A 13378-nucleotide genomic window follows, 5' to 3' on the forward strand; every position below is an offset into this window, starting at 1 on the left:
GGAGAAGCAAGATAGACAGAGATGGTCATTTTTCCCCTCACTTTTAGTTTCACTTACTTAGCTAGCAAATGCAGCTGGCTAGTTTAGCCACCTCAAACACCATGCTCAAACAGAGGGAAGCTATGTTAGCTAGCTGGCTAAGACTATCCAACACAACACTGGAACTCTTCCAAGTCAAGGTAAGGTTTTGATTTTGACAAATATATTGCCACCGGGGCCCACCAGTTTAAGTGCTAAATTGTACACTAATGTTACTGCATGATTTTAGCTGGTTTACTAACACGTTAGTTCTATTAGCTATGTTGACTATGACATTACTTGATTTAATATGGTGACAACGATGTAGGTTGTGTGTAGTGATTATGATATGGATTGGCTTGGAAAGGTTTTTTCGCCTGGTTACACAGCTGATGTGTTGTGCATTGAAGTCCACAAGTGAAAGGAAAAAAGGTTAGAGGAGAAAATCGCATCGATGCAAGAAGGAATACAACGTGGTTGGTATGAAAGTGAACTGTGTTTATGTGTTATCAAGGGTGTATTCAGACCACCGATTCTATGGAAAAACGATTCTTAAATGGAAGCAAATGGAATTAAATGGCGATAAACATTAACAATTTGTCAAATAGAAACTCTTGTTTGCAACTGTTCGACTAATAGTTACACCATAGATCAGCTAGATGCAGGCAAGAGTGTGCAAGGCGGGATAGAATGACACCAACAATTTCTCTCGACCTGTATGCACCTATGTTGTAAACTTTCATTCATAGGCATGGTTGTAGCAACCTCGTGATAGGCATAGGAACATTTGAGTATTGTGTAGTAGCCTAAAAATATTGCTGTTACATTGAACTGGGTGAATGGAATATGAAATGACAGTCATCCAATATGCTGTAATACAGTATAATTATTTTCCTCACTCATCTTAAATGGCACTGACCGCCACCGATTGACAGACACGGCTTTACAAAGAACATGCATGTGTAGAATATATCTTTGTCAAAGATAGGGCACTAGAGAATAGGGGGTCATTTTGGATCCATTCAGCGAGTCCACTATCCGTGAATCATTCCAGCATGCAAAGATGCAATACAAATGATGCTGTGCTCATGCAGCAATCAGTAGGACAGAAAGTTAATGAATAAATGTAAAAGAAGCAGGAAGAGAGGGCAGCAAAATACTAGTAGTCTTAGAGTCTGGTTATAACCTGGAAGCATAGGACTTGAGAATGAGCGAGCACAAGCTCCTGTCCTAGTGCGTCGCACACGGTGAACCAGCCAGTGTTTGTGGCGACTGCAACTGGAGTGGGGGAAATACATATTGTCTAGAACATACAAGTATCTCCGCATGTGGAGGCTGGCGCAGCTGAAACACGAGGCAAAAGAGAAGCCATCACTGATTGTCAGTTTGTTTAATATTATAGCTCAACAGATATCCCAGAATAATAACTGATAACAGCCAAAAGTAATGAAGGATTGGAATTTGGGTTTGACTCCAGCAAACTATTCTCACTTGACAGTTAAAGAAAATCTAACATTGACTTAAGCCTTGAGCATGCAGTAAAATCATTGGAATAACTTTCCTTTACAACACTGACTGTTCATGTAGCAGTCCTGTGTAGCCAGGGTTGTGGGGGGCCAGTAGGAAAAAGTATGAAAATACTTATACACTCAAGTCGCTCTGAATAAAAGTGTCTGCTAAATGACTAAAATGTAAAATTATAACCAATGCTTTGCCTGAGGCTTGGCGTTCTAGATATACTTCACATGCTCTTATACAACACAGTAGTATTTTCTACGTTGCTGGTGAAATTAGATACATGTAGGGCGGCAGGTAGCCCTGGGCCAGTAACCGAAATGTAGCAGGTTCAAATCCCCAAGCTGACTAAGTAACTAATCTGTCGATGTGCCCTTGAGCAAGGCACTTAACCCTAATTGTTCCTATAAGTCGCACTGGATAAAAGCGTCTGCTAAATGACTCAATTGTAAACGTGTAGAGAGATGATGTAGAGGAGAGGAGGCAAGATCTGGAGGCATCTGCAATGGGGCTGAGATGCAGAGATGCACAAGCAAATCAGTGTAGGAACTACTATTACCTTCACCTCCACCACCACATCCAAAACCTTACTTTTATTTCTTATTCTTAGTCGTTTTTTTTTTTTTAACTGCATTGTTGGTTGGGGGCTCGTAAGTAAGCATCTCACTGTAAAGTCTACACCTGTTGTATTGGGCGCATGTGACTAATACAATTTGAAGAAAGACTGTGTCAGCTCGGCTACTCTCTTAGTAATAATAAAACACAAAGGAGTGTGTGTGTATGCACTTCTGTTTCCATTTCTCCGTGGTCACGTACAGCATTAAATGATCCTGAATGAATTGATGAGAGGAAGAGGAGAGGCCATGCACTTGTCTGGTCGTTCTGGGTGAACATTGAAAGGGAGTATGTGTGCGTGTATGTGTGTTAGAATGTATGACCAGTGGAGTGTGTGCTCCTAACCAGGGCTCATCTGGAACAATGATCTGGGTGAGTCACTGGGCAAGCCCTTCACATTCCCATTCATTCATATAGTTAACTTCTAACCACAGAGTCATGAGAAATCTCCTCCCTCTCAACAGCTTGGAGTCATAACCATTACCTTCCTTGACTGACTGACTGCTTCAAAGCCAGAATACACAACCAGAAGACGTGATGTCTTTATTGAGAGCCAACCACAGATCTATGACAGCTAGCCAAGTGGTCTAATATGTGATGAGCCACGAGATGAGCAATAGACCTAGGCTACATCATTACAAAGGCTGCAGCTGACGAAGACGTTGGCATAAATTTAATCTGTACATCCAGTGAAATATCTAATACCAATTGTTTTAAAAATAAAAAAGAGAGTAAAAGAAAGTCAAAATAAACACAAAGCACGTAATTCCAAGCACTTTCCCACTAACTATGTGTCTTATAATGACCAGCAACTTTATTCCATCATCAGGGTGGAGTAAGTGTTCGTATGACTGAGTGAGTGTGTTTTCTTATACATGTGTTTGTCTAAGCTTGTTTGTGTGCTTAATAAAGCTACCAAGGCAATCTGGAATCTGTTGCTATGTATCAAGTCGTCAAGGCGTTCAGAGAAGCCAAACTCAATCACTAACTCAATCACACATCAAATAATCACCATATAAAATACTACCACTCCACCCTACAGGATAATTTACAAAACAGAATAAATATGCACAATTATTACCCTTAAAATGTTGACCTTATACTTTATATGTGCTTGTCTTTAATTCCGTCATGCACCAAACCAACATGGTCACTGGCACCAAGGGAAATGTGTAACCCATCTGTACTTCCAATCCACCAATCTAAAAACATGGTTTCAATCTGAAATCAGTGCGTTGCAAATTGTAATTGTAATGCAATAATCTGCCAATATAATGATAGTCATTTTATGTCGGACTTAACTAGCTACACTTCCAAACCGCCGACCTAAAAACACTGTTTTCAATCTGGAAGCACTGCGTCAATCTGCAAGAAATGGATTGGAATGTGATAATCGGCCAATATAACGATCGACTATCTTAGCCATTTTACACAGTTGTTATGGAAATGTTGAAATGATGTGTTGTGAATCAATCCATGCTAATGCTTGCATACTGGTGTGGTGATTTGCAAAGGGTTGGTCCTCTATGGTATTCCTTATAAAAAGAAAAACATTTTTTTTTATGGTAATGTTTGTGACTGAATAGTGGCAGACTTTAGTACAGAAGGTACTGTAGGCCATGAGTCAAGGAAGAAAACAAAAGCATAATAAAATGACTCATTTAAATCCTCTCTGATGAGGACAATCAATCCAACCTTTGTTTTTCTCCGCCTCTACTGCCTTGGTGAGGGAACGCTGCAACATCAGTAGCTAAGAAGATAGGTGGTCTTTCCCACTCAGCACAAAACCCAACCCTGGAATATCTACACCAGAAGGTGCTGCACAGACCTGCTAAACCTCTACAATTTTTAATCTACCAGTAGGCTTTAGTTTGAGTTGAGATCATATCAATACCCATTAACAAGCATTGGCCATACCCGTGTCTGTGTTGACAGTCAGCAATTGTTCTACGGAGGACGGAGCTGTAGCCTCACCTGATGATGCGCTGGGCTGCATACTGGTGTAGGCAGCGGAACTGGGCAGACATATTGGCCAGGGCAGCCAGGCAGTTGGTGTGCAGGTACTTATCCTGGAAGAGAGGAAATGAGAGACGTGTATTGACCTACCTGGAATTCCATTGAGACGATCTTTAGAGAAAACAAAGCTAGGAGAGGGTAAACAAAGTGTATGTTGAGATTTTTTGTGTGTGTGTGTGTGTGTGTGTGTGTGTGTGTGTGTGTGTGTGTGTGTGTGTGTGTGTGTGTGTGTGTGTGTGTGTGTGTGTGTGTGTGTGTGTGTGTGTGTGTGTGTGTGTGTGTGTGTGTGTGTGTGTGTGTGTGTGTGTGTGTGTGTGTGTGTGTGTGTGTGTGTGTGTGTGTGTGTGTGTGTGTGTGTGTGTACTCACCCTGGTCCGTGTCATATTGAACTGGATGGTGCGTATGACCACTAGGATGAGTAGACTACCCAGGGAGATTTCTGTTAATGAACGCTCTGAATACCAAGTTATGTTTTTTAATACCTGGGAGAGGGGGAGTTTGAGCGAGAGAGGGAGAAAGAGAAAGAGGGAGGGAGGGAAAGAGGGAGGGTGGGAGAGTGAGTAACTACTCAGCATTTAATAAAAAAATGTAGCAGTGGTGGCAAAGGTCGTGGAGGGAGAGGCGGGTGGGGGGGTCCACAGCAGCATGCCCCCCGTGGTATTTTTTTAGGGCTGACTTTTTACCATAGCTTATATATGGGACCATACCATATTATCAGGCAGGTGTGCTATTAGCAATGAGCAAGGTTTTTTTCTGGATCAAAAAGGGACTACTTTCCTGCAATTTTATAAATGTTTTCCATGGAGCGGAGAGAAAATGTTGCATTTTGCCATGGCTAATTCTGTGTTCTTATGATCAAACATTATAACAAAATCAATTGGGCCCCTGGGCATGTGCCCTGCGTGCCCGATCGGTAAGCCAGCCATGGCAAAAGTACTCCTAAGTTCATAGTTTTATTTGATTTGTTTCATTGTTTTAGCTTTTATTTAGTCGATTTCTAGTCGATTTCAAATATATAAAACATATAGGTCAATTACATTTTATACAAACTTGGTCTGGTTTTAGTCATTTCAGCTTTACACGGACAGTTTTTCTATCCCCAAAAACTAAATAATAATAATAATAATAATGTTTGGTGTGGCCGCAACAATTTAGCAGTGGCTCGCCACCTCTAAATGAATAAAGTAGAAACACCGGTACTTAGAAAATTAGAGCACCGCCAGCAGTAGCTATCACCGTTTCGATCACAAATAACTTTTTTCTCTGTAAAACACAAATATCAAAATCCTCTCCCCCTCTCTCCTAAACAAGATATTTACTGTAAGTGTTTCATGCAACTTGATGGCTCGACTATTTTTCCATTACTACAGTAGGCCTATTACTTCTGGTTGTCAACCTTGTGTTTCCAGGGTGCTTAGCGACCACGGTAACAGCACTTCATGTCAGAAGTAAAGTAAGTCTCGGTAACGGTTGGCAGGACAGGATGTCTTCAAGTTTGGCCTTACTTTATGTTGGGGAAGGATATAGATTCTGAAAAAGCAATCTAGACACACACACAATTACACATTAAAAAATGCATTTGAGATCGCACCTTCTTTTTCACTAACATGCAGAAATAGAATAATGCACTAATTTAAATACCTATTCTGTACTGTCAAACTATCACAGATTTAGACTTCAAAGAGATCATTTGTGAAATTGACTAGGCTGCGCCATGGTCACGTCTGCACTATCAAATGCAACAGAGGTTGTAGAAGCCTAGCTGTGATGTGTGTAGTAATACATGATCCAAGTCCATCCACCTGGCTCTGGAGACACTAAATGGAGTCACAGTGACACAGCACCTTAGGCACTGGGTGGCAACCATCAGCAACTGATGGACAAAACATAGACCAACATGGCAGTCTAATCTCAGGCTCAACTCACAGCCCCAAAACACCACAACAGCATTAAAAGTACTTCTGCATTGATTTTTCTATGATGAAAAACACCCATCTGAATATTGAGAGCTGGCCTGACTGTGGTTGGTTTACATTGAACCTAGAACTGCTGGAAATTACATGTCAACAGCAAAGAGACCAATGTGAAATGGATTTTCATTCAAAACATAGAGACTCAGAGAGAAGTCTGCTGGCAGCTACAGCCTAGGCTTTAGGATTTCCTGCTGCAGTCAAACAGGGTTCCCAAATGACACAATATTCTCTATATAGTGCACTACTTTTGACCAGAGCCCTATGGGCCCTGGTGAGAAGTAGTGCACTATATGGGGGATAGTGCCATTTGGGACTCAGACAGAGACAAATTCATATGCAGCCCAGCCAGTAGACTGAAACTCGATAGGCTCCGCACGTACAGAGAAAGAGAGGAATGACTTTAAAATGTCAAAAATGATTCACACAACTGAAATGTAATGGAAGAGCAGAATGGCGTCAAGCACCGTGTCCTAAGTGGTTTAAAGGCTCTCTGTTCAAACACACGGCGAATTCATTGACAAGCTGAGTAGGAAGAAAAAATGAAGACTGAAATACACAGAGGGAGATAGGGAGACAGTGCCTATCATAGAATGTACTGTTCTTATCTGAAATGGCACAAGTCCTGATGTTTGAGAAATCATACCTCATACAGAGAAATGTCTCAGACGTCTATAACCAGAATGTGCTGAAAGGGAACACATGTTGTTTGCAGGGTTTGTGTCCCTTCTGTCACAGGAGTGCAATTACTGGTGTGCATCATTTGTGTGTGACACTGGAGTACATTTTCAGGGCTCAATCAATCAGGGATACCACTCACCCCTTCACATATTGATCTGTAGTGAGGATGAGGAGGATGGTGAGGGTTAGAGTGAGGGGTCAGTACTCACCACCTCATGTATGGACCTATTGAAGGTATCTTCCTCAGTGAGGATGAGGAGGATGATGAGGGCCATGTAGACGTGATGAGAGTTCCTGTCTTCCACATGATACAGGATCTTGAGGATGGGCATCACCTAAAGAGGAGGGGAAGGAGTAAAATAATTAGAGAACGAGCATGTGCGTTGGCTATTCGTATTTTCATGTATTTATTTAGCCAGGATAGTAAACTCAGTAACAAATTACACTGTTTACCAGGATGTCCTGGTCTACTGTGTGTGTGTCTGCATGGTGTTTCTCCAGGGTACATGTCTGCATGATGTTTCTCCAGGGTACATGTCTGCATGGTGTTTCTCCAGGGTACATGTAAGCATGGTGTTTCTCCAGGGTACATGTAAGCATGGTGTTTCTCCAGGGAACGTGTCTGCATGGTGTTTCTCCAGGGAACCTGTCTGCATGGTGTTTCTCCAGGGAACGTGTCTGCATGGTGTTTCTCCAGGGAACGTGTCTGCATGGTGTTTCTCCAGGGTACGTGTCTGCATGGTGTTTCTCCAGGGAACGTGTCTGCATGGTGTTTCTCCAGGGTACGTGTCTGCATGGTGTTTCTCCAGGGTACGTGTCTGCATGGTGTTTCTCCAGGGTACATGTCTGCATGGTGTTTCTCCAGGGAACATGTCTGCATGATTTTTCTCCAGGGTACGTGTCTGCATGGTGTTTCTCTAGGGTACATGTAAGCATGGTGTTTCTCCAGGGAACGTGTCTGCATGGTGTTTCTCCAGGGAACCTGTCTGCATGGTGTTTCTCCAGGGAACGTGTCTGCATGGTGTTTCTCCAGGGTACATGTCTGCATGGTGTTTCTCCAGGGAACGTGTCTGCATGGTGTTTCTCCAGGGTACATGTCTGCATGGTGTTTCTCCAGGGTACATGTCTGCATGGTGTTTCTCCAGTGTACGTGTCTGCATGGCGACTTGATTAGTGTAGTGTCAACAACGCAGCCACTGCCAGCTAGCCTACTTCAGCAGTACTGTATCATTTTAATCATTTTATTCTTGCTACGTAAGCTTAACTTTCTGAACATTCGAGACGTGTAGTCCACTTGTCATTCCAATCTCCTTTGCATTAGCGTAGCCTCTTCTGTAGCCTGTCAACTATGTGTCTGTCTATCCCTGTTCTCTCCTCTCTGCACAGACCATACAAACGCTCCACACCACGTGGCCGCGACCACCCTAATCTGGTGGTCCCAGCGCGCACGACCCACGTGGAGTTCCAGGTCTCCGGTAGCCTCTGGAACTGCCGATCTGCGGCCAAAAAGGCAGAGTTCATCTCAGCCTATGCCTCCCTCCAGTCCCTCGAATTCTTGGCACTGACGGAAACATGGATCACCCCAGACAACACTGCTACTCCTACTGCTCTCTCTTCGTCCGCCCACGTGTTCTCGCACACCCCGAGAGCTTCTGGTCAGCGGGGTGGTGGCACCGGGATCCTCATCTCTCCCAAGTGGTCATTCTCTCTTTCTCCCCTTACCCATCTGTCTATCGCCTCCTTTGAATTCCATGCTGTCACAGTTACCAGCCCTTTCAAGCTTAACATCCTTATCATTTATCGCCCTCCAGGTTGCCTCGGAGAGTTCATCAATGAGCTTGATGCCTTGATAAGCTCCTTTCCTGAGGACGGCTCACCTCTCACAGTTCTGGGCGACTTTAACCTCCCCACGTCTACCTTTGACTCATTCCTCTCTGCCTCCTTCTTTCCACTCCTCTCCTCTTTTGACCTCACCCTCTCACCTTCCCCCCCTACTCACAAGGCAGGCAATACGCTCGACCTCATCTTTACTAGATGCTGTTCTTCCACTAACCTTATTGCAACTCCCCTCCAAGTCTCCGACCACTACCTTGTATCCTTTTCCCTCTCGCTCTCATCCAACACCTCCCACACTGCCCCTACTCGGATGGTATCGCGCCGTCCCAACCTTCGCTCTCTCTCCCCCGCTACTCTCTCCTCTTCCATCCTATCATCTCTTCCCTCTGCTCAAACCTTCTCCAACCTATCTCCTGATTCTGCCTCCTCAACCCTCCTCTCCTCCCTCTCTGCATCCTTTGACTCTCTATGTCCCCTATCCTCCAGGCGGCTTGGTCCTCCCCTCCCGCTCCGTGGCTCGACGACTCATTGCTAGCTCACAGAACAGGGCTCCGGGCAGCCGAGCGGAAATGGAGGAAAACTCGCCTCCCTGCGGACCTGGCATCCTTTCACTCCCTCCTCTCTACATTTTCCTCCTCTGTCTCTGCTGCTAAAGCCACTTTCTACCACTCTAAATTCCAAGCATCTGCCTCTAACCCTAGGAAGCTCTTTGCCACCTTCTCCTCCCTCCTGAATCCCCCCCCCCCTCCTCCCTCTCTGCAGATGACTTCGTCAACCATTTTGAAAAGAAGGTCGACGACATCCGATCCTCGTTTGCTAAGTCAAACGACACCACTGGTTCTGCTCACACTGCCCTACCCTGTGCTCTGACCTCTTTCTCCCCTCTCTCTCCAGATGAAATCTCGCGTCTTGTGACGGCCGGCCGCCCAACAACCTGCCCGCTTGACCCTATCCCCTCCTCTCTTCTCCAGACCATTTCCGGAGACCTTCTCCCTTACCTCACCTCGCTCATCAACTCATCCCTGACCGCTGGCTACGTCCCTTCCGTCTTCAAGAGAGCGAGAGTTGCACCCCTTCTGAAAAAACCTACACTCGATCCCTCCGATGTCAACAACTACAGACCAGTATCCCTTCTTTCTTTTCTCTCCAAAACTCTTGAACGTGCCGTCCTTGGCCAGCTCTCCCGCTATCTCTCTCTGAATGACCTTCTTGATCCAAATCAGTCAGGTTTCAAGACTAGTCATTCAACTGAGACTGCTCTCCTCTGTATCACGGAGGCGCTCCGCACTGCTAAAGCTAACTATCTCTCCTCTGCTCTCATCCTTCTAGACCTATCGGCTGCCTTCGATACTGTGAACCATCAGATCCTCCTCACCACCCTCTCCGAGTTGGGCATCTCCGGCGCGGCCCACGCTTGGATTGCGTCCTACCTAACAGGTCGCTCCTACCAGGTGGCGTGGCGAGAATCTGTCTCCTCACCACGCGCTCTCACCACTGGTGTCCCCCAGGGCTCTGTTCTATGCCCTCTCCTATTCTCGCTATACACCAAGTCACTTGGCTCTGTCATAACCTCACATGGTCTCTCCTATCATTGCTATGCAGACGACACACAATTAATCTTCTCCTTTCCCCCTTCTGATGACCAGGTGGCGAATCGCATCTCTGCATGTCTGGCAGACATATCAGTGTGGATGACGGATCACCACCTCAAGCTGAACCTCGGCAAGACGGAGCTGCTCTTCCACCCGGGGAAGGACTGCCCGTTCCATGATCTCGCCATCACGGTTGACAACTCCATTGTGTCCTCCTCCCAGAGCGCTAAGAACCTTGGCGTGATCCTGGACAACACCCTGTCGTTCTCAACTAACATCAAGGCGGTGGCCCGTTCCTGTAGGTTCATGCTCTACAACATCCGCAGAGTACGACCCTGCCTCACACAGGAAGCGGCGCAGGTCCTAATCCAGGCACTTGTCATCTCCCGTCTGGATTACTGCAACTCGCTGTTGGCTGGGCTCCCTGCCTGTGCCATTAAACCCCTACAACTCATCCAGAACGCCGCAGCCCGTCTGGTGTTCAACCTTCCCAAGTTCTCTCACGTCACCCCGCTCCTCCGCTCTCTCCACTGGCTTCCAGTTGAAGCTCGCATCTGCTACAAGACCATGGTGCTTGCCTACGGAGCTGTGAGGGGAACGGCACCTCAGTACCTCCAGGCTCTGATCAGGCCCTACACCCAAACAAGGGCACTGCGTTCATCCACCTCTGGCCTGCTCGCCTCCCTACCACTGAGGAAGTACAGTTCCCGCTCAGCCCAGTCAAAACTGTTCGCTGCTCTGGCCCCCCAATGGTGGAACAAACTCCCTCACGACGCCAGGACAGCGGAGTCAATCACCACCTTCCGGAGACACCTGAAACCCCACCTCTTTAAGGAATACCTAGGATAGGATAAGTAATCCCTCTCACCCCCCTTTAAGATTTAGATGCACTATTGTAAAGTGACTGTTCCACTGGATGTCATAAGGTGAATGCACCAATTTGTAAGTCGCTCTGGATAAGAGCGTCTGCTAAATTACTTAAATGTAAATGTAAATGTTTCTCCAGGGAACGTGTCTGCATGGTGTTTCTCCAGGGTACGTGTCTGCATGGTGTTTCTCCAGGGTACATGTCTGCATGGTGTTTCTCCAGGGAACCTGTCTGCATGGTGTTTCTCCAGGGAATGTGTCTGCATGGTGTTTCTCCAGGGTATGTGTCTGCATGGTGTTTCTCCAGGGTATGTGTCTGCATGGTGTTTCTGTTTTGATGGTTTAACTGCCATGGTTCAACAGCCATTCTGTCAACTTCTGTTGTGAAATCCTGCATTCCTGCTGTGCAGACTGACACTGTTGCAGAATAAGCAGGCAGAGTGCACTGAGCAAGCTCTGACAGGAATCCAACATCCCAGACTACACTAAGAGAAAGTGTGTGTTTGTGTGTTTAGACCTCCAGCATTGTTCCACAGTGGGGTGCTTCGGGAAGCGCTATGTGTGTCCACCCATGTGTGTGTGTGTGTGTGTTTGTTCAAGCATGGTTCCACTGTGTGTGGGAGTGATCCTCTGTCACAGGTGGGTCCTGCAGAGCAATGGTCTGTGGCGCTCCCCCCTCTGCGCTCCCTAATACACTTAAAACTGCTAAGAGGTGACGTCACAGCACACCCCACAGGAACAGCTGTCTACTGTGCCCCACTGTGTCAGCAGGGAAAAAATAAGAACTATGTCCAAGAGGATGACTCAGATTTAACAGAGTACATTTCAGAGTTTCCGTTAGGAGAATGTGGTGCCGGAAAAGTGACCAACATGATTTGAAATTTGTACCTAATAAACTGAGCATATGTCCTCATATTTGTGTTTTGATGCAGCAGTGTGTAGAGAGTAGTGTATGTGTGCGCAATTTGCGACTAACTCACCAGGTTCTCCATGTCTGTGCGTGACAGCATGTATGTCCTCATGTTGGTGTTCTGATGTAGTAGTGTGTAGAGTATCAGTGTAGCCTGGTCAGATCTCTGCTGCTCACACAGAGCTGTGTAAAGGCTGTTGAAGTTAATCTGGAACATATGGTGCTGCTCTGTAGGGATGGATGACATGTCTGTGGAAAACACACAGATTTAGTACCCATTCATTGAAAGGTCCCCATGTCACCTTTTACTGGTACTAGCGCATATTCTGTACCTTGTGTGTTTTTGAAGCATGTGACAGCCTGTCTGTAGGGGTTGGGACAGTTGTTGGGTCCATCTGTCAGATTGGCTAGCACCAGAAGCAATAACAGGCTCTGATTGGACAGTGGCAGAGGGTTCTGTTCCTGTTCCAATCCTGGCTTACTGCCGGCTCCACCCAGCGCGAACACACTCCACAACCCACCTGGAGGAAACATAATAGTGAAGACCTCAAAACTATGAAATAACACATGTGGAATGCGCAAAGCTGTCTCAAGGCAAAGGGTGGCTACTTTGAAGAACATAAAGTATGTTTTGATTTGTTTAAAACTTTTTTGGGTTACTACATGATTCCATTATGTGTTATTTAATAGATTTGATGTCTTCACTTATTATCCTACAACGTAGAAAATAGTAAAAATAAAGAAAAACCCTTGAATGAGTAGGTGTGTCCAAACGTTTGACTGGTACCGTACGTCACAGGGTCATACAGACTTTAGCACATCACCCAAAACAACACGCCTTTTACTATATTGTCAGAAGCATCATCAGACCTCGGTCGTAGCCTATTTCATGCTGTGCTCTAAAGATGGCGTCGTAGCCACAAAAATACATTAGAAGATCATCGTTGATCTGATCAGAAACACTGTGCTCACAATCCTTATCTCCTAATGATGTCGCTGGTGAATTTAGTTAGAATTTTTGAATATATTGCGCAATTGGCTAAGGTGCGCAATTGGCTAAGGTTTTTGCTAGGTGCGAGCCCATCCAGGCTTGAGTCCCGTGAGCGAAACAGACGTAAACGAGCTCGAGAAGACTATACTTAAGCAAAGATTCACCCAAATTTTAGATAAGAAAATATCCGCCTACCTTTCTGTCATGTCAACCATCCATCCAAATTGAATAATTCCATGTCTGCCTTTTGTCTTTATAAACATTCACATAGCCTATTCCATGATCTGGGGTAATCCAATGAGCAACACTGCAGCTGTTGACTGCAGTGACCGCCATTTATCACGACAGTATTCATACCCCTTGGAAT

At 45.5% G+C, this 13378-nt stretch overlaps 1 protein-coding gene across 1 annotated transcript in view; it reads right to left on the reverse strand.

Annotated features, from left to right (window-relative positions):
* The window catches only part of LOC124048548 (dymeclin-like), a 107453-nt gene that overhangs the window by 78852 nt on the left and 15223 nt on the right, over nt 1–13378 (reverse strand). Inside the window, exons 2-6 of the mRNA XM_046369449.1 lie at nt 12353–12541; nt 12091–12269; nt 7025–7150; nt 4533–4646; nt 4123–4217 (exon numbers count right to left, since the gene is read on the reverse strand). Coding sequence (XP_046225405.1) covers nt 4123–4217; nt 4533–4646; nt 7025–7150; nt 12091–12269; nt 12353–12541 — 703 coding nt within the window. The remainder of the gene's footprint in view (nt 1–4122; nt 4218–4532; nt 4647–7024; nt 7151–12090; nt 12270–12352; nt 12542–13378) is intronic.

This window comes from Oncorhynchus gorbuscha, linkage group LG11, assembly GCF_021184085.1.
Source record: "Oncorhynchus gorbuscha isolate QuinsamMale2020 ecotype Even-year linkage group LG11, OgorEven_v1.0, whole genome shotgun sequence".
In the NCBI taxonomy this organism is placed as follows: Eukaryota; Metazoa; Chordata; class Actinopteri; order Salmoniformes; family Salmonidae; genus Oncorhynchus; species Oncorhynchus gorbuscha.